The 22,441-nt window shown below is 37.8% G+C and overlaps 1 protein-coding gene across 7 annotated transcripts in view; it reads left to right on the top strand.

Moving 5' to 3' along the window:
* LOC115209144 (mediator of RNA polymerase II transcription subunit 12-like protein) overlaps positions 1-22,441 on the top strand; it is a 106,508-nt gene that overhangs the window by 58,978 nt on the left and 25,089 nt on the right. For all 7 annotated transcript variants that reach the window (XM_036501047.1, XM_036501045.1, XM_036501046.1 and 4 more), the window contains 14 exons: positions 237-366; positions 1,266-1,481; positions 3,064-3,220; positions 6,199-6,370; positions 9,094-9,195; positions 11,042-11,116; positions 13,141-13,280; positions 14,098-14,259; positions 15,069-15,207; positions 16,911-16,979; positions 18,152-18,261; positions 19,760-19,883; positions 20,900-21,061; positions 22,026-22,165. In XM_036501047.1, the coding sequence (XP_036356940.1) occupies positions 237-366; positions 1,266-1,481; positions 3,064-3,220; positions 6,199-6,370; positions 9,094-9,195; positions 11,042-11,116; positions 13,141-13,280; positions 14,098-14,259; positions 15,069-15,207; positions 16,911-16,979; positions 18,152-18,261; positions 19,760-19,883; positions 20,900-21,061; positions 22,026-22,165 (1,898 nt within the window). The remainder of the gene's footprint in view (positions 1-236; positions 367-1,265; positions 1,482-3,063; positions 3,221-6,198; positions 6,371-9,093; positions 9,196-11,041; positions 11,117-13,140; positions 13,281-14,097; positions 14,260-15,068; positions 15,208-16,910; positions 16,980-18,151; positions 18,262-19,759; positions 19,884-20,899; positions 21,062-22,025; positions 22,166-22,441) is intronic.

Genomic DNA, 22,441 nt, shown 5'->3' with positions numbered 1-22,441 from the left:
TTTTTAAATCTGTCGGTCAAAAGGTAAAGATCCAATACTTTTGATAAATCTACTCAGTCAGGACTGACCTAGGGTTAAATAACATCAACAGCAGCACCACCACCAAAATCTGTGTCTATATCTATAAACAGTTTTATTATATTTCTCCTAACTTTGTTTTGCTTGTGTTTACTTTACTTTATAAACATTTAATGCTTAATAGTGAATCTACTTCTTTTGGTTTTGTTCCTCTCTAGGTTGGAGATTTGTCTATCCATGATTCCCTGGCAGTGTTTACAGCAATTCTTCTGGCTCGTCATTGTTTTACTCTGCAGAACTTTATAGCTCGTGTCGCATTGCCTTCCTTGATGGCAGCTTGTCCATCAAGTAAGTTACCGATTCACTGGGCCTTCTCTTATTTCCTGCATGCCTACTTCAGCACAATTGAACAGTTCTGGCTGTATCTATGATCATCATCTGTAAAAGGCACTCTGCTGGGTGGTTGATGTTAGCAAGGGCATCCACATTTCCTCAGCATCATAGTTTTAACATCTTGAGTTGGACGGAATTTGTTGTGGTGAATTGTCTACAGTTGGATGCTCTTTCTCTTGCCAACCATCAACAGTTTCCATGTTAGGTAATATTACTCCATGGTAGTGAACATTCATTTACAACTCTCATGTGATGTCAAGACAAGGGGGTCACAAACATACACTCACTCGATATATATATATATATATATATATATATATATATATGTATATATGGATGTTGTATGTATATATGTATTTTATGTATGTATATATGGATGTTGTATGTATATATGTATTTTATGTATGTATATCTGGATGTTGTTCTGTATATGTATGTATTATTTATATATATTATATGACAGGCTTCATTCAGTTTCCATTTACCAAATCCACTCACAAGGCTTTGGTTGGCCCATGGCTGTAGTAGAAGACAATTATCCAACATGTCACACATTGGGAATGAACCCAGAACCATGTGGGTTGGAAAGCAAACTTCTTAACCACACAGCTATGCCCATACCTATAGTTATTTGCTATATTAATACTATTACACATGCAAGATTTATCGGTTGCAGATTAAGCTTCCTCAATCGATCAGCACACAATGTCCAAATGAAAAGTACAGCAGACTATTAGAAAGTCATAGAAGGAGTATTATTTCTTATAAAATTATCTTTGAGTGTCTGACGTGTGTGAATGTAATGACTTTGTTATTAATTTGTTATTTATATTTTCTCTTTTTAATTCTTTCAGTGTTAGGTGCACAGGATGCAGAATCTGGTGCTCGCCTGACATGCCATTTACTGCTGAGATTGTTCAAGACAACAAACCACCCTGGCTTCCATAACCTCAACTGCCGTACTGGCTGTGGGGTAAAAGCCTCCTGTGATAGACATTTGCTAGCAGCTACTCACGACAGTCTGACTGTAGAACCTGTCCTTGGTGTACTCAAGGGAATGCTCTACCTCAGTAATTATACATTTCATTCTTGTTTCCTTTCTTTTTTTTTTATGTTTTTACTTGTTTTAGTTATTTGACTGTGGCTATGCTGGGGCACCGCCCTGAAGAAATAAATAGAGAGCTCGATATATTCAACTAAAAAAGTCGAATGAATCAACCCCAGTATTTAGTCTTTTTTAAAGTCTGATATTCTATTGGTCTCTTTTGCCAAACTGCTAAGTTATGGTGTCATAGACCAGCACCAGTTGTCAAGTGGTGGTGGGTGGGGGTACAACACACAGACACAAAGACACACATTTTTATATCTATTTATATATATATATATATATATATATATATAAAATACAAAATGGACATACACACACACACACATATATATATATAATACAAAATGGGGCACACACACACACACACACACATATATATATATATACATATATATATATATATATATATATTATATATATATATATATAATACAAATTGGACAAGAATGCAAAACATCCGGACATCTAGGTAATACAAAAAGGGACACCAAAACATCCAGATAGACGATACAAAAAAACAAGGACAGGTCATTCGAACCCTTTTATCCTCAGTCAAGAACCAGATCATCCTCTCAATTTCGGCTGATTAATCTTGAGATTGCTCCAATCTGGCCAGCCCCAAGGAAAAACTAAGCTAAGAGCATTAGATTCCTTGATAAAAAGCATCGATATATACATACACACATATATATGACGGGCTTCTTTCAGTGTTCATTCACTGTTCATCTATGAAATCCACTCACAAGGCTTTGGTCAGCCTGAAGCTATAGAAGACACTTGCTTAAGGTGCCATGCAGTGGGACTGAACCTGGAACTATGTTGTTGGGAAGCAAGCTTCTTACCACACAGCCACACCTGTGTTTTGTTCATTTATATTTTTATTTTCTTTGTTCATTTTTTTTTTTTTTTAGCTGAAACAACAAAGGAGAATTTATGTGGTTGCTCAATCTGTCAGAAATAGCAGTCAGATCTTCCTCATACCATTGAGATAAGTTGTCAAATCTCTTCAGTCATACGAGACACAGTAGCTAGGTGTTCCAATGAGAGAGCCTCTCTTTGGTTACTCAACCTGCTTGGACTAACAGCCAAATCTCCTTCATGGTATACAAACAGGTTGTCTTACATATCTGTTCAGTCATATAAGAAAACATTATCAAAATGATCCAACGAGAGAGCCTGACAGGGTCACTCAACTTGCTAGAAATAGCAGCCAAATGCCCTTCCTAAGACATCCTACTGTCTTCAAAGATAGGAAAGAAACATTGGATTTTGTAGTTCTAGGTGGTATTGTATCTGAATACAATAGGGGATAGTCATGTTTGTTGAAACTTTGATCCAAAGTCTGCTACGTCAAAACTAACATGTTTATTTCAGAATTGTGTTGTGTTTTTGCCTTTTATTTTAACATATTTCTCAAAGAGGATGGATCGGCAGAATTGGATTGATTATAGTGTGGCAGATACAACAGTTTTTGTATTGTTTTTATTTCAAATATTCTGGAAGATTGTTGATTGATGATTAATGATTAATGTATTTCCTTGCAGGGGACTCATGTAATGATGAATCCAAAGCTAAAGCAGGAGTATGTAATAACAGTGGTTCAATTCCCAGCAATTCTGCTGGACAGAAGACTGGTGATATCATTGAAAATATACTGGGTAACTTAAACGATGATGACATGGAATTAGATTTGGTTCTTGGGTGAGTTTAAGAATATATGAAATTCTCTTGTGTAAACTGCCAAGGATTTTTTAGGTTTCAAATTAATGCATATATCTAATATCTATTATCATATGCAATTGCTGAAGATTTAACTAGTTTCTGTCATCACTCAGTCAAATTCTGTAATTTAAGAAGGTCAAAGATTTACTATATGTACTGTATTTTGGGGGCCATGCTTCCTGAGATTCACCAACACTACACCTGATTTTCTCCCCTCCATACACATGCAAGCATGTATCTGACTCATACACTGTTCACTTCCCAGACATTTGTAAGTTACTGCATATGCTTTATACGAACTTTTGACAAGTTGTGGTGCACCTGAGCACTGTATACAATAATTTCATTATTATTATTATTATTATTATTATTATTATTATAAAAGACACAGGCATATTAGATGTACCCCAATTTTCACAGTGCACATTCAAGAAAAGTGGAGGGTTGGCGGGTTAGGGTTTTGGACACATGATTATAAGATTGCGGTTTTGATTCCTGCACCAAGCGACATGTGTTCTTGAGCGAAACACTTCATTTTCTTTGTTGTTCATTCAACTGGTAAAAATGAGTATTGCTGCAACAGACCAGTGTCCAGTCCAGGAATGAATATATACACCAGGAAAATCAAGAAAATGTCCCAATGCTCCTTACGGAGTATTGTAGATTAGCCATGTTCATGAGAAATGGTTTTAGTGCATTAAAGCATGTAATACAAATCCAGTTGCTCAAATAGGACCTAGAGTGATTTTTCTGTGATATTTGTTTTGAGAGAAAAAGTGTCTTTTATGCCATCAAAGATTATATTCTGACTTTAGAATAGGTACACTGATCCCTTCATGGTCTGAGAGGTGACTAAAAGGGCTAGTGTTACAATTAGCCATTTGGTTGAATAAAAATCTCTGATGTGCAACAGAATTAGCTTTAGTTTAAAACAGCCATCTATGGATCCTAAATAAATACTGCAGTTAATTTGTCTTTTCACAATGTACTTGCATTAAGTTTGATACGCAGATGGATATATCATCATCATCATCATCGTTTAGCGTCTGCTTTCCATGCTAGCATATATATATATATAATAATTATTTGAGTGAATATTATTCCTAACTTACAGGGAAAAATTCAATTTAGAAATACTAAATCAAATTTCACAAAATATAATATATATATATATATATATATATATATATATATATATATAAATATTAGAAAAAAAACACTTTTTATCAATTCAAAATGAACAGTTAAATTACACCATCTAGAAAATTACATATAATAATTTTCTAGATGGTGTAATTTAATTGTTCATTTTGAATTGATAAAAGGTGTTCTTTTTCTAATTTATATATATATATAAATATATATAAATCTCTGTTGAGTAACTAGAAATAATAAATTACAGGACTCAATACAAATGCGGAGTATCCTTTAATACATTATAACTGAAATGCTCAACTTCCAGTACCAAAAGTTGCTTGTTTCTGATCATCAGCTGATAAAGCAGACCTGGTTTTCTTTTGAATACTCACTGTCTAAATAGTTTTTGAAATATGGAATAAAAGATTGAAGGAAATGCTTACCCTTATGTCTTTTCATTTAAAAACCTTTGTGCAAAAATGGCTGCTTCAAGCTAATACTTTTGATTACATCTCTAGTTTTCATGATATTGTAAATCTCATAAACTCCATACAATCACAGTCATGAAAGTGTATTGCTGTTCAAGCAATGTTCTAAAATAATATTTTTAAGTAATACTTTTCAACAATGACAGCATATGCAGGTCTTCATTTTACATGCACCTATGCACACACATACATATATACATATGCACAATCACACATGTATATATTTAATATGTATGTATATATATATATATATATATATAATACAAATAAGAAAATGGAGAAACAAATTTGGTTTGTTCATCAACTTACGGATATTAAAATGTTGGATTATTCATTCAATTTACAAATGAGAACATCAAAAGCATACAGAAATATTATATAAATCAATAGATAAGAGAATAATACAAATATAGATTTTAAAAGTCATTATAAATTAATGAAATACTAAAAATTACTTCTTACAGCTGTTTCAAACTATGGTCAAAAGTGAATCTAATTTTCATTGCCTATAGATGTCAACATACTAAGGTTGTAGGCATTTAAAAAATATAATACTTATATGTTAAAAGAACCATAGGCCTTGTCAGAGGTTATAATTAACTTTAAAAATATTAATAATCATAACCCCTATCTTACTTTGTACTATATATATATATATGTGTGTGTGTGTGTGTGTTGTCATCAGTGCTAGTGGAGTGCTAAGAGCACCATCCAAGCGTGACTGTTGCCAGAGCAGCTGACTGGCTTCTGTGCCAGTGGCGTGTAAAAAGCACGATTCAAGCATGATTGTTACCAGCGTTGCCTTACTGGCACTTTTGCCAGTGGCATGTGAAAAAATATTTGAGCAAGGTTGTTGCCGCTGGACTGGCTCCTATGCAGGTGGCATGTAAAAAAACACCATTTGACTGGCCATTGCCAGTACCGCCTCACTGGACCTCATGTTGGTGGCACATAAAAGCACCCACTATACTCTCGGAGTGGTTGGTGTTAGGAAGGGTATCCAGCTGTAGAAACTCTGCCAGATCAGATTGGAGCCTGGCACAGCCATCTGGTTCACCAGTCTTCAATCAAATCGTCCAACCCATGCTAGCATGGAAAGCGGATGTTAAATGATGATGATGAGATATATATATATACATACGGCCACATTCGGATGGTTCTTTTACGTACCACCAGCACTGGTGTATAAATATTTATATATATATATATATATATACACACACACACACACACACACATAATTTATTCCTTATTTAAAGCAGTCATTAGTTGTTACAGATGAATATTCCTGCAAGCATACATATAAGTACTGTTTGTTTCTCATTGATACAGAGGGTCATCAGAATCAAATAAGAGAATTGAAAGTGCCGGACTCAGTGACTTTGCGAAACATTCACTGAAAGAAATGTGCTGTCAGAAATGGGTCCGAGAGAAAATCCTTAAAGATCCACAGGCTTTGTTCAGTGAAGATCGGCTGATGGATCCAGAACTTTCAAATAAACAAGTAAGTCTCTGTTTTTGAGTTGTTTCTTCCAATAAATCCAGTTTTACTATTAAGTGCGTGAGAAGACCTGGCAAGCCAAGTGGGACCATAACCCGTGGCCTATGCCAGGGGTGTAACCAGCCCCCTTATGCATACCTTTCCTACATTGGACGCTAAACTCTGCATGCGAAGACCTGTTGAGGCAAGTGAAATCGAAATCAAATTCACAAATTCTATGACTGGCACCCGTGCCAGTGGAGCACTAAGAGCACCATCTGAGTGTGATTGCTGCCAGAGCAGCTGACTGGCTTCTGTGCCCGTAGCACGTAAAAAGCATCATTCAAACGTGATCGTTACCAGTGTCGCCTTACTGGCACTTGTGTTGGTGGCATGTGAAAAACATTCAAGTGAGGTCATTGCCAGTGCTGCTGGACCTGGCTCCTGTGCAGGTGGCACGTAAAAAACACCACTTCAGCGTGGCCTGACTGGCCCTCGTGCCGGTGGCACATAAAAGCACCCACTACACTCTTGAAGTGGTTGGCGTTAGGAAGGGCATCCAGCTGTAGAAACTCTGCCGAATCAAGATTGGAGCCTGGTGTGGCCATCTGGCTCGCCAGTCCTCACTCAAATTGTCCAACCCATGCTAGCATGGAAAGCGGACATTAAACAATAATGATGATGATAAAGATCTATTGGTTTTCATCTTCGGACCATTGCCTTGTTGGGGTATCATCTTCAAGGGATTCAGTCAATAATATCAATTCACCATACTTATAGATTGCCACTTATTTTTCTTGATCAGTCTCCTATATTTTTGGTTGAAAGGATGCTTCTTTGCAACAGGATGCATAAACATAGTTTTTGCACACATTGACACATGCATACACTTGTGTGTGTGCATGCACATACACACACACATGCACGCGCACACACATGGTAGTTAAGATGTTTGCTTCTCAACCACATGGTTTTGAGGTCAGTGCCATCTGGCAGCATTTTGGGGAAATGTTTTTTTTTTACTACAGTTAACCAAAGTCTTATGACTGAAAACTGAAAGAAGCCTCATGTGTGTGTGTGTCCATGTATGTATGTTTGTTTGTGTGTTTTCTGTATTTGCTCTCTATGACAGTTGCTACAAGAAGTGTTGTTCTCATGTTTTTTGTTAAGAATTTTCTGCTCACATCAATCCCTTTGTAGATGTGTGAACTAAAAGTTCCCTTACTTGAAGGTTAGCAACAAAAAGGGCATCCAGTTGTAAAACAGTGTCTAACCCAGGCAAGCATGGTACAATGGATGTAAGCCGAAATGAATGAAGAGCAAAATATGTTTTGTTTCATCTATGGCTCTTTGGAAACTTGAAATTAGAGAGGACCATTTTGTCAGTACTTCTATCATGACTCAAGGCTATTAGGGGACACAAACTCAGCACTCTCATCTAATGAAATACTGGTTTTACAGTTGTCCTGCTGATTACATTGATGAACCATTTCACTCAGGTCCCTAACTTAACCCTTTAGCATTCAGATTACTGTCAAATGTAAAGCCTGTTTAATTACATTATTTTAAATTAATTGTACAGCATCTTGTAACTCTGGGATGTTGATGATGTCCCTGTTTATTTTTAGAATGACTTTGTAGGGTAGGTGTGAGAGGTCAGAGCTGGCTGGCTGGCTGGTTTGAGAATAAAACAGGAAGACAATTTTGGTCTGATATGGCCGGTTTAAACACTAAAGGGTTAAACCTAAATAAGCTGAAAAGTTGTTAGCTGAGTCAATGGCAGAGCACAATACAGGGACAAAGATAAAGATATAAGATACATAGCCCTGCTTAGAGACGTGACCCATTCCACCAGTACAGCTGTGATGTAGTGTGTATCAGAACAGTGATAATGCATCCCACCTTGTATAGCTGTGGTATTTTATGTGTCGGTACAGAGACGTTAGCAAGCCAGGCGAAATACTGAGCGGTATTTCGTCTGCTGCTACGTTCTGAATTGAAATATCGCCGAGGTCAACTTTGCCTTTCATCCTTTCGAGGTTGATTAAATAAGTACCAGTTACACACTGGGGTCGATATAATCGACTTAATCCGTTTGTCTGTCCTTATTTGTCCTCTCTGTGTTTAGCCCCTTGTGGGTAGTAAAGAAATTGGTACAGTGGTGACCCTTCCTCTCCTGTGCAACTGAGAGATTCTATGTGAGTACAGTAGGCCCTATGCAGGTATGACATTCTCTGTGTTTATACAGTTGTGGCTTTATGCATGTCAATACAGCTGTGATGTTGCATACCAGTGCTTATGATGGCACAGCAAAAATAATGACTATCAATCTAAGACATTCATTCTCCTCTGCCTCTAGCACATTTCTTCTGATGAGATGTGGCTGACAAGATCGGTACGAGATAGACATCCTGTGATACTGAGGGCGCTGAAAGAGACCCCAAACAACAGCCTCAGGGGATTGACGGTGTCTCCTTCCTGCTTCATGCAGTCTCCTGTGTTACAGCTGTAAAATATGTGTCAGCACAAGTACAACAGCAAGTGCATACATACAACTGTGACATTTGTGTTTCAGTACATCCGTGACATGTATGTCAGTATAGCTTTGACAATATGTGTATCAATACAGCTGTAACATTGTGTCAATATAGCTGTGGCATTGTATCTGTTTAGCTGTGACAGTCTCTCTGTTAGTGATGCCTTAATTACTGGAGTTTATGTGGTATTTGTTTAATTCTTTACTGTAGGCCCTCCAATTGCTTCAAATGATTTGTTACCCAAATGGTATACCAAACCAAGCTGAAGGAACTGAACCAGATAATAAGCAGGTCATCAATCGAATTTTACAGGTCAGTATGTCGTTAAAGTTATATATTCCACTCCAATAGCCTCCCTTAACAACTATTGACACCTACACACTGCAGCAGCCTATTTGATACAATTATTTGATACAGCCATAACACAATTATATAATTTCTGTCTTTCCCATTTGGTGTCAATAACACAAAAGACACAGACTAAAGTAGCTACAACAACAACAACAAAACTAATTACTCCAATGAAATTAAATTCTGCCGGTGACATGTAAAAAGCACCAACCGATCGTGGCTGTTGCCAGCCTACCCTGGCACCTGTGCCAGTGGCGCGTAAAAAGCATCCACTACACTTACGGAGTGGTTGGCGTTAGGAAGGGCATCCAGCTGTAGAAACTCTGCCAGATCAGACTGGAGCCTGGTGCAGCCTCCTGGCTTCCCAGACCCCGGTCGAACCGTCGAACCCATGCTGGCATGGAAAACAGACGTTAAACAATGATGATGATGATGATGCATGTTATCTTCACGAAACTCCCGAACACTCGGTTTCTTCTTTTGGAGCTAGAAAATACTTGAACTCAGATCGCATGCTGACCCTTTACCAAGTCAAGTAAGACTTAATTTGGAGTATTACTCCTACATCTGAGATAGTGTTGTTTCTGCAACTGACACAAATATCCTAGACTTTATTGAAAAGAAAGGTATTTGACTCATACGTTGCAACACGTTTGAACCACTGACCTTCAGAGGTGCGGTAACTTCTGTTTTTTTTTTTCTATTACCACAACAACCTCAACACCTCTGAACTAGCAAATCGTGTTCTACCATCTTGATCCATACAATACACTAATTTATTTATGACATAAAAAAGCACTCACTACACTCTTAAAGTGGTTGATGTTACGAAGGGCAGCCAGCCATAGAAACCATTTCAAGACAGACATTGGAGCTGAACATAGTCCACCTGACCTGTTGGATCCTGTCAAACCATCCAACCCATGCAAGTATGCAATACGGATGCTAAATGATGATGCTATCATATGGCTTATGTTATTGATTAAAGCTTTGTAAGGGCCAATTGATGTTTCACTGAAGTTTTAGTTGCAAGACTGACAAAGAAATATGAGAAAACTGAACACCATTCTGTAGTTAGTCATTTTTGTCACTGATATGTATATCGTCTACTGATAGACATTGATCATCATTTTATATTCCCTGTTTCATGCTGGCATGGATTGGCTGGGTCATTATGATCCAGGTCAAATCATATTTGAAGTTACTGCTTCTTAAACCAGTTGAGGACCATGTTGTGTTTTCGCCATTCTATGGCTGGGTGCCCTTCCTATCACCAGCTTTACTGAGTGTTCTAGGCGCATTTTATCATGATTCAGTCATTAGAGGGATTTTTTTCCCCTACCTAGCAAGACTACAGAATTCTCCCTGTCCTATGTTGCCTCTACTTATTCACTGGTACTAGTGGATGTTGGCAACAGAAAGGGAATCCAACTGTAAAATATTGTCTGAATAAGTTTTCATCCAACCCATGTCAGCATAAAAAAAAAAGAAACATTAAATGAATGAATCAACAACCAATCTTAATGCTGACAACAATTATCTAAATGACTAACTTTTGCAGAAACCTGTTCAGAACTGTAATTTTTAAAAAAAGGTAACAGGGTGAGGGCAAGATAACAGAAATTTAATTTAATTATAATAAAATGCAGAAAGAAAGGAGTCTGGTTTTTAGAAGTGCAGTGACAACTCTGAACATATTTCTGCCTCATTAAACCTCATCATTGAAATTGTTGTAGTTTTACTGGAATGTGTTTTTTTTTTCTTTATTTTTTTCTTTTTGTGGTTATAAATTCTGCTTTTGTTTCAGACTCTTGACCAGTGGTCATTACGTGTCTCCTGGCTTGAATTACAACTCATGTTCAAGCAATCAGGTTCCCATGCTGTAAGTATCTGCTTCCTCTCTTCTGTTTACATTTTTTAAACTCCCTTTTATATTTTATATTTTTGATTTTTTTTAAAAGTGTTGAAAGCTGATATCAAGGATACCTTTCGAAGATGACAAAGGACCACAATAAGCAGTGAGATGCTCTACTGAAGAAGACTCTCCCCTTCCCCTTCAATCCATGCATACACATGGAAAAATGTATGCAAAATAAGTATGACTAGCACTATGACCTGGCAACACCGGGTCATAGTGCTAGTGCATGCATATATTCAGCTGCGTGCGTGCGCACATACACGCAAGTACTGTCCAAATCTCCGACCAATCACATACAGCTAGCTGGCATTCAATTAGCGTATCAAGTTTCGGGCATTTTGATTGGGTTTTAGATAGAAAATTCACAAAAATGTCACTTCTATTAATTTTTTTAATGGCTTTGCAGGATGACTGGGGAAATGTAAAGATGTGCATGACCACCCTTGGACGGCTTTGAATGACCATAGAAAGTGCGAGCCCTCTAACTGAAAAATTATTTGTATAAAGGACGCACACACAGACAGACATTTTGACGCTTATATATAGAGAGATGATTTACAGTTAAATAAAGGAAGTGGAGGTCATTCAGTCAGGAAAATTAGAGCGAGAAGAGTTATATCTATCTGGCTCAGTGGCAACACAGTTTGCATACCTCCTCATTCGTAATTGAGCTACTAGAAATAGCAACTGCATCTCCCACAAATCACACCCTACCATTTCAAAAAGGAAGAATACATTGAATAATATAGCCCTTGATAGACTGTGTCTGAATAAAAGATGGTATTGTCATTACAAGTTACAAGTTGTTTGGAGGAGAGAAGGTCAGTCAGTTGCAGTGACCTCAGTATTTGTGTGGTGCTTTATTTTATCTACCCCTGAGGGACAAGGATAATGTTAACCCTGTTGGGGATTGAATTCAGTATGTAATGGATTGGAACAAATTGGCAGGGTGGTCACTCACCCAATAACATTCATAAACACTGCATCGAAGAAACCGAAGAACAAAAGGCCATGAAAAAAAAAACCACTCAGCACCAGAGCTGAAGACACCTCCAAAAGGTGGCATGTAAAAACCACCAACCGATCATGGCCGTTACCAGTCTCCCCTGTCACCTGTGCCCGTGGCACGTAAAAAGCACCATCCGTACGTGGTCAATGCCAACGCCACCTTGACAGGCTTCCGTGCCAGTGGCACATAAAAACCACCAACCGATCGTGGCCGTTGCCAGCTTTCCCTGGCACATAAAAAGGCGTTAGGAAGAGCATCCAGCTGTAGAAACACTGTCAGATCAGACTGAAGCCTGGTGCAGCGTCCTGGCTTCCCAGACCCCGGTTGAACCGTCCAACCCACGCTAGTATGGAAAACGGACGTTAAACGATGATGATGATGAAATACTTGGTGTGGAAAAGACAAAGCTTAATTCACTGATTGGAGCCTAGTGCAGCCATCTGGTTCGCCAGTCCTCAGTCAAATCGTCCAACTAATGCTAGCATGGAAAGCGGACGTTAAACGATGATGAGGATGATGAAATACCCTAGTTAATATGATTGTTTCCTTGTGCTAGTTTCTGTATGTATTATTCATTAACCCTGTGCGCATAAGTGAAGCAGGGTTATTGCAGTCGCTCGCCTTTGTCTGTTTGTCTGCATTTGCAAAATTACTGGAAAACGGCTGGACGGATTTTCACCAAATTAGGGAGAAATACTCAATGGGTGGGTGGCTCGAACTCGTTAAATTTTGGTTTGACTATCTGCAGACCTGGCGGACGTGTGAATGAAAATGTTTTTTCTTTGTTACATTGTTACATACGACTAAACGATAAGCAGGGGAAATAACTCTTGATGTAATTTTATTGAAATGTGAATTCATCTGAGAATATATTTATTAATTTAAAATCTATTTTATCCCTGTGTGCGAGCAGGATATGCATCGTACCTCCAATGCCTTTTTTTTTTTTTTTTCATTATTATTTACTTTCCATTGCTAGGAAACTAATGCTATCCTGGATTGTATTGCTAAGGGCACATTAGATTTGTTTCATCAACAAACTGAGTTTCTCTCCAATCCAAATTCTCCACGGCAACAACTACCGACACAACAACAGCAGCAGCAGCTACAAAATGCCAAGTAAGTTCCCTTTACCTATGAATCTGCCTTTCCTGTGTCCCCCCCCCCGCCGCCCCGGTTTATGACAATTGATTAATTTATAAATAAACTTTATAACTTTAACATAGGCGTAGGAGTGGCTGTGTGGTAACTAGCTTGCTTACCAACCACATGGTTCCGGGTTCAGTCCCACTGTGTGGCACCTTGTGAGTGGATTTTGTAGACGGAAACTGGTGTGTGTGTATATATTTGTGTGTCTGTGTTTCAATTTTCGTCTACCAAATCCACTCACAAGGCTTTCGTCAGCCCGAAGCTATAGTAGAAGATACTTGCCCAAGGTGCCACGCAGTGGGACTGAACCCAGAACCATGTGGTTGGTAAGCCACTCCTGTGCCTACTCTCTAGCATTATACTACAAATTACTCCTTCTCTGTCACTCACTCACTCTCTCTCTCCCTCCTACATCACTCTGGAAAATCTACCCTACCCATATTTTTTCTACATGCATTAACTTACAGAAGTTCAAATTGACCATGAATCATATGGATCTCACTGCACTAATTTGTGGAGCCTGCCCTAGCCATAAGCTCTGTCCCTTCTCTTACTAATTTTGGAACTCCTGAAGATTTTGTATATAAATATCATGTTAGTTTGTGTTGTTCGTGTTACACTAAAGGTAAAATTTTGTCTTGATATAGATGTGATATGATATAAATTATTAAACTTTCCAGCCTGTTGTCTCGTATCCAACCCAGTCAGCTACTTGCACTCTCAACACATACTACAAAACAAAAAAAATAGGCAACAAATATTGTAACATGTTATTTTTACTTTATAGGCCTGAGTCTGAGAAAGATAGTGTCTGGCTTGTTGCACCACTTATATCGAAATTGCCATCGACTGTCCAAGGGCGCTTACTTAAGCTGGCTGGCCAAGTTCTTGAAAGCAGTAGTAACTTTCTATCGAAGACAAAATATGACAAAGAGAAAAACCAAAGAAAGTAAGTTTATTTTAAAGTCTTTATGTTCTGCTTTGTGCTTAGAAATTTATTTATATCCTTTTTATAACATTTTCACCATAAAATCTGTCTTCTGTTTGTCTGTCTGTGTGTGTGTGCATGTGTGTATGTATATATATATATACACACACACACACACCATATTTGGTGGCATATGAGATGCACGTTTTTCTCAAAAATGTGTCTCATAAAATTCACACCAGCTTCTATATGTGAAGTTGGGCCTCCAGCTAAACATTACATGCTTTAATGCACTAAAAACTTTTTCCTGAATATGTACTTGGTTTGTCTAATGTGTCAGTGTCTTTTATGCCATTAAATGCTGTGTATATATATATATATATATATATATATATGATAGATCGTTAGCCACTACACACATTTTTTTCTCTCCTTGTTTTTTCTGTGTCCCTTTCTGTAGAAGAGCGTAGGCTCGAAACATAAAAGACTTTTCTATTCCTGAGCATTGTACTAATACATCTGTTTGTTTTGTACACCACCTGTCTTTGTCTTTTGATTTTTTCGTAAACTCTCCTTATATAGATAGATAGATAGATAGATGCACATACACACAATATTAAACTTTAAAATATTTTTACCATACAATCTGCATCACATCTGGTGTATATTTAAGAATTCACCATACACACACACACTTAAAAAATAAATGACTTTATGTTGGCTTCATTAACGAGTATTGCTGTTCGGTTAATAGGGTTGCCTACCAATTAACCTTATATATATATATATATATATGCTGAATCAATTTTCTATTTTCCCCTTTTCAACAGTAAATCCTTGCTTGGTCATCAACCATTTCTCTCCCTGATCCTTACATGTCTGAAAGGCCAGGATGAGCAACGTGAATGTCTCTTATCCTCACTCCATTTTCAACTGGAAAAATTTATCAGCAATGTGAAAGAAGTATTGGTATGTATTTTCTGTTTTATAATCTCACTTTTTCTAAGATTGATACATTATTATGGTTATAATTTGTTGATTTGCAGTGTCTGTATCTGCTTTACATTTTGTTAAGTTTAATTCCCAATCCTTATTTCTCCTTCCTCCCAAGTTATAGAGATTCATAGGGCTGGTTTTCCAGTTTCTCATCATCATCGTTTAACATCCGCTTTCCATGCTAGCATGGGTTGGACGATTTTGACTGAGGGCTGGCGAACCAGATGGCTGCACCAGGCTCCAATCTTGATCTGGCAGAGTTTCTACAGCTTGATGCCCTTCCTAATGCCAACCGCTCTGAGAGTGTAGTGGATGCTTTTTACGTGCCACCGGCATATATATATTTTCTCCTGGATGGGACACCAGTCCTTCACTGGAATACTCATTTTTGCCAGGTGACTGGACTGGAGCAACATGAAATGAAGTGTTTTGGTTAAGAACACATTGCACCACCCATTCCAAAAATCAAAACCACAGTCTTACAATTAGGAGTCCAAAATGCTAACCACTAAGCCATGTGTTTCCATTGATTCTTATCAGCTTTCTTAATTCTACATATTACTTGGTATCAGATTGGATTTGAACCAGGAAGCAGTTTTTCTAAACTGTGCTTCCATGTGTGATTTAATTGATAAAATCATTACTACTCTTAGTTTAAAGACAAATATTCTTGGTTTGAATGCAATCTGTGCTTATGTATATATCCAGGAATAAGACACCTGAAGGTAATAAATGACTGAAAAAGTAATATCAGTATAGACATTTTATATATATAACCATGAGGGTCTTAAGACCCGATGGTCAGTGTTGGAATTCATTTGATTAGGTGTTTGTCTGAGCTGGAACTCTTTTGTGATCTGGAATGTCTTTGATCATAAGTCAGTTTAATCAGGGCTATTTTAGGTTTAAAAAGTATCAGCAACAGCTTTGCATATATGTGTTTCCATTACATGTATAAAACCAACTATAGTTTAGTTGTTTTATAATGAACACCTCTTTTGCATTATTATTTAGGTCAGTATATATTTTTTAATCTTTTAACATTTCTGCTGTAAATTAGAACTCCATCTGTAAATCAATTATATACCATTTCTTAGCAGTTTAAAAATTGTGTCATATGTATTGTACTACTGGTAGTTTTCCAATTCTTACCTCTTGTAAAAAAAAAAATCTGTTGATGAACCATCATCATTCATATTTGTAATTAGGTGTGGGCTTGACTGTATGATAAGAAGCTTGCTTCCAACCACATTGCTCTGGATTCAACCCACTGCATGGTACGTACCCTGAGCAAGTGTCTTTTGCTATGGCCTCAGAACAACCAAAACCTTGTGAATGGAATTGGTAGACAGAAACTGGGGAAAAAAATCTTGTGATAGTTGTAAAATAATTGTCACTATTATGCAAATGGTATCCTTCCTTTTCAATCTTCTGTGAAAATATATTTGGGCATGGGGAAATGTTACTTTGCTTGGAAACTGGTAAAGGGTTGGTGACAGGTAAGGCATCCAGTCGTAGAAAATCCACTGCAACAAATTCTGTCCAACTCATATGAGCATGGAAAAGTGGGTATTCAAATGATGATGGGTTCTACTTTTGCAGACACCAGTTTCAATGTAAGATGAAATAGTTTTCTTTTTATGTAATTTATTTCAATATTCAAAATTTTCTTCCAGGATCGAAGCCCTGATGAAACTAAAATTCGACAGAATCTCAACGAAGCATTACAATTACGTCTCAGTCTAGTAAGTTATTTCTATTATTTTCTTCTTATGGTGTATATTTCTACTTCAGTTGTTCCACACCTTTGTTGGCCTTTTTCTTTGTTGGTTGATAGTATTGCAGAGACAGTGGCTTAACCACCTCTGCTACCTTGGCTGTTTCCAAAAGCTTGTACCTCGCTCCAAGTACACTTATCTCCTCTCCACTCCTGTTGCCAAGCAAAAACAAGTCAATACATTAACAGCATCCATGGAGCTGCAAGGGATGATAGATATTGGTTAAGAATAGCCATATATATCTGCTTTAAGATCCCTCCCTCAGTGTTTTTTAAAATGCTCAATAAATTACCCTACAAGGCAGTAGGAGATTATTTTTCACATTTGTGCTGTTATGTATGCATATGATAGCTTATACATTAACCCATACTATAAGATGTGGTTTGATCAACAGACCTGTTCACTCATTGAATTATGCTGTAGTTGGCTGACTATTTTAGTTGCTTGACCAGCAGTACTTGCTATACATTGTACTATACTGTCAGTGGCTGAGTATTTTACAATCAGAGACTGTAATTTCACACCATTGCTGTTTGTGCCTGAGTATAGCACTCTATTTCACCAGATGTGAAATATGAGTCTTTTTGAGTACCGCTAGGCACCAGGCATCTCAGCCCTTCGTCATCTCATCTGAAAGGTTTGACATCCTGAGGTCATCCTTTATGACTCCATCCCATGTCTTCCTGGGTCTCCCACTTCCACGTGTTCCATCTACTTTCAGAGATCAGCACTTCTTTATGGAACTATTGGCATCTATCTACATCACATGACCAAACCAGTGCAGTCTTCTCTCTTGCACACTGCATCTAATACTTCTTATGCCCAACTTCTCTCTCAATATACTAGTACTCTGTCGAACATGCATACTTACATTACACATCCAGCAGAGCATACCAGCCTCATTCCTCTCAAGCCTTCGCATATCCTCTGTATTCAGGGCCCATGCCTCACTACCATGTAGAATTGCTGTCTGTAAGTCAACATAAGAAGACAATAACGGACACACACACATTTACATAGAATGCTTTTTTTTTACAGTTTCTATCTACCAAATCCCCTCATAAAATGTAGATGTTTACTGTTTTCATAATAACCTCTTTTTAATTACTTTGTTAAACTGATTTTTTTTTTGTTTTTAGGTTGGTGGTATGTTTGATACAATCCAGAGAAACAATGCCACAACCAGTGACTGGGCAGTTTTACTTGTACAGTTAATCAGTCATGGTGTGGTTGATATGCAGACTAACTAGTAAGTTATTAACATTAGCCCCTTGTGCTAATGTTTCTGATGTCTCATTGCTTTGATCTCTGTTATATATTGTTACCCTTTGTCATGTGTCCTTATTCCACTTTGCTATATGTAATCACAAACCGCTTTCACTACACAACAGTCTTCTCACCACATACACTAATTCCAGTTCACAACAGCCTTCAGCTACACAACTGCTTCCAATCACACAACTGTCTCTACCACTATGCTTTCTAACCACACATCATCATTATCATCATCGTTTAACATCCGCTTTCCATGCTAGCATGGGTTGGACGATTTTGACTGAGGGCTGGCGAACCAGATGGCTGCACCAGGCTCCAATCTTGATCTGGCAGAGTTTCTACAGCTGGATGCCCTTCCTAACGCCAACCACTCCGAGAGTGTAGTGGGTGCTTTTTACATGCCACCGGCACGGGGGCCAGTCAGGCGGTACTGGCAATGACCTCGCTCGAATCTTTTTACACATGCCACCAGCACAGGTGCCAGTAAGGCGACGCTGGTAACAATCACAATTGCTTTCAAATCATATAACAGCTTTCTAATGACACAACAGCCTTCGAACCATACAACAGCCACACACCTGCCTCTTGTAACACAACTACCTTCTAACCACACAACTGCTTTCAAGCACACAAATGCCTCGAGCCACACATTTTTCTCCAATAATATAACTTCTTCTGTCTACATAACTGCTTCTGTCCCCATGATTGCCTCCAACCACACAACTGCTTTCTAACCACACAATAGCCTAGAACCACACAACTGCTTTCTAACCACTCAGTAGCCTTCAACCACACAATAGCCTCCAACCACATAACTGCTTTCCAACTACACGACTGCTTCCAATGGCTGCAGAGTTGTATGCAGGAATATCCAGGCCAGAACAAGGTGCTGCCACAGATCAGGTGTCATCCATATTTCAGTTTGGCTTTTCCACTATATCATCACTCAGACTATCTGTTTCTTTATTACCCACAACGGGCTAAACATAGAGGGGACAAACAAGGACAGACAAACGGATTAAGTCGATTACATCGACCCCAGTGCGTAACTGGTACTTAATTTATCGACCCCGAAAGGATGAAAGGCAAAGTCGACCTCAACGGAATTTGAACTCAGAACACAACAACAGACGAAATACCACTAAGCATTTCGCCCGGCGTGCTATTGTGTCTGCCAGCTCGCCTCCTTCACTCAGACTATCATCTATACCCTCAGGTCTGCTCCCTTCACTACACAACCTGCTACCTCCACCATTACCACCAGTATCACCACCTCCACAACCACCACCACCACTATACAACTTACTGCTACTATTAACAACACCATTACACTACCTACAACTTTCCACTATCACTACACAACTTGCTGTCATTACTACTGTCACCTTTACTACACAACCTGCTACCTCTACCCCCACATACCTTTATATATATGCCACCATTTACCTGAGTATTTTCTAAAATTCCTTCAGTGAACTGTTCACAACAGTGATAGACATGTTGAATGTGTTGATCCATGGTACATTATTGGGAGATTCTAATGAGAAAGGAGACGACAATAAGAGAACATACCAGAATCTTATTAAAAAATTAAAGGTAAGGAAAGAATTAATTCAGCTAATTAAATATATATGAAGGGGTGCTGAAAAGTTCCTGGCTCTAAGGGTATTGAGAAAGGCCTGGCTGGAGGCTCAATCGTCTGAGTTCTTTTACTGAGTTTACAAAAACTGAAAGGCCACTGCAATATGTGTATGCATCTGAGAGGGGAATATGTTCAATAGAAGCAGTATTGACTGATCCTCCTGTATTTTTTTGTTACCCAAAACCAGGAACTTTTCAGCACTACCTCGTATGTGCCTACTTTTTCTGTATTCTGTTATGTTTAGGTAATTATTCTGTCAACATTGAAATAGTGAGTAACGTTATAGGCGCAGGAGTGGCTGTGTGGTAAGTAGCTTGCCTACAAACCACATGGTTCCGGGTTCAGTTGCAGGGCACTGATCTAGCTTAGCAAAACAAATGTTAAATGAATGAAGATACAATTACCTTTGAAAGAACAATGCTTCAAATATTACTTATTCTTTTATTTGTTTCAGTCGAGCAAATCGACCCCAGGACTTATTCTTTGTAAGCCTAGTACATATTCTGTCGGTCTCTTTTGCCGAACCGCTAAGTGATGGGGATGTGAACACATCAGCATCGGTTGTCAAGCGATGTTGGTGGGGACAAACATTCACACACACACACACACACACACACACATATATATATATATATATATATATATATATATATATATATATATATATATATATATATATATATATATATATATACATACACGACCGGCTTCTTTCAGTTTCTGTCTACCAAATCCACTCACAAGGCTTTGGTCAGCCCGAAGCTATAATAGAAGACACTTGCCCAAAGTGCCCGGAACCAAGTGATTGGTAAGCAAGCTGCTTACCACATAGCTACACCTGCACCTATACTTACATGTTTCTTTTATTTTTGTTTCGATTTTTAATTATTTTTGTTAACTGGAGACCTTAACCTTAAATACCTTTTTCAAATTTATATTTCCATCTTTCTTTTTTTATTTGTTCCTTTAGCGAGAACTAGGAGATAAAAATAACACTTGTATTGACAAAGTCCGACAGCTCCTGCCATTACCTAAGAAACTGTATGAAGTGATCACGTGTGAGCCCCATGGTACACTGGTAGACACAAAAGGTTATAAAATTGCAGGTTTTGATTCTATTGGCAGGAAACAGGTAATTCTTTTATTGTTTTATATTATATGGTATCATGATCATTGTTATCATAGGTTCCATTTGGAGGATATTTTTCTGGTAGGCTTTTAAGGAAGTAGTGCATGTCTGATAAGTTATACAGTGTCTAGGTTATATATGGTTGACACTTGTTTGCAGAAAGTTAAGGAATCAGTGATGTTAGAAGTAAGTCGTCATTAGCTAAGAGTAGGAAGAGTGTAGGAGTCATAACTGAATTCTGAGTTAGAGTTGACTAAGAGCCTTGACTATATACGCTGTTATGTTAAAAAAGTTGGAACTAAATTACAGGCATATGGCACACATAGGTAGGCAACTTAGGAGGTTGTTGTGCCAGACACAGTCAAAAGCTTTGTTGATGTCACTAGCATTAATATGGATTTTTGTTGAAGATCTTATGGGCAAATGAAGTAATTAAGGCAGATTTATAAAAGATAGGACTCAGGAAAATGTATTGATGATTATTGAGAAGGGAGAGGATTGAAGATGATATAAGAAATAGTTGTTTATAACTGCTTCCATTAATTTTGAGATAATGAATGCAAAGGTGAAAGACTCTCATGCCTTAAAAAAAGACTGAAATATGCTCAACATTGTGTGATCTAAAACCACCAGAGAGATTACACACACACGCACACATACATACATACATTTATGTACACATATGCATATACTTTTGCTACTCTACTCTAAAGAGTAGAGTGCATATACAAAATTTCAATTTTAACCAAACTGTATATGAATGCCGGAGAAACTATGTTTTAGTTAAGCCATTTTTGTTTCAAAGTGTTTTTTCTTCTGTGTGTTTGTGTGTGTGTGTGTCTCATCACAACATCCAGTTTGCTTGTGCCAAATGAAATTCATTGAGATAGAGCATTTAACTGAAAAAATAAGGCAGAATCATTTTAAAGATGTATTAAAATGTATTAATACCTGAATTTGTTGACAGGGTTTACAAGTTGCCTCAAAAGTGAAGATAACTCCTTGGGAGATAATTGAGGGAACCAAAAATCCAGCTCCATTGTCTTGGACATATTTTGGTGCTGTCAAGATGGAGAAGAAGATGCTCAAATATGATGACCAATATAGGTATGAAAATTATTTTTATAATCACCAAGATTATTAGAAAAAAAATTACCGTTTGTTTCTTTGGTTTAAGCAGTAGAGGAAGGTATGGTGTCTTTGCAGATCCTAGGGACTTATGAGAGCAAAAGGTCTGAAGAAATCCTGCTTCTTGGGTTGTTGGGAAATCTTCATCTCAAGGTTGTGTTCTACTAAAACCACACAAAGACCACCTGGCAGGGCTTTTGTAAAGGGTGCTGAAGTCCTGTCTCACTATTCTACCATTCTTGTTCCTCAGGAAAC

Source organism: Octopus sinensis, linkage group LG3, assembly GCF_006345805.1.
Source record: "Octopus sinensis linkage group LG3, ASM634580v1, whole genome shotgun sequence".
Lineage (NCBI taxonomy): Eukaryota > Metazoa > Mollusca > Cephalopoda > Octopoda > Octopodidae > Octopus > Octopus sinensis.
The sequence above is the reverse complement of the archived record's forward strand: the minus strand, read 5'-3'. Positions and strand labels throughout refer to the sequence as shown.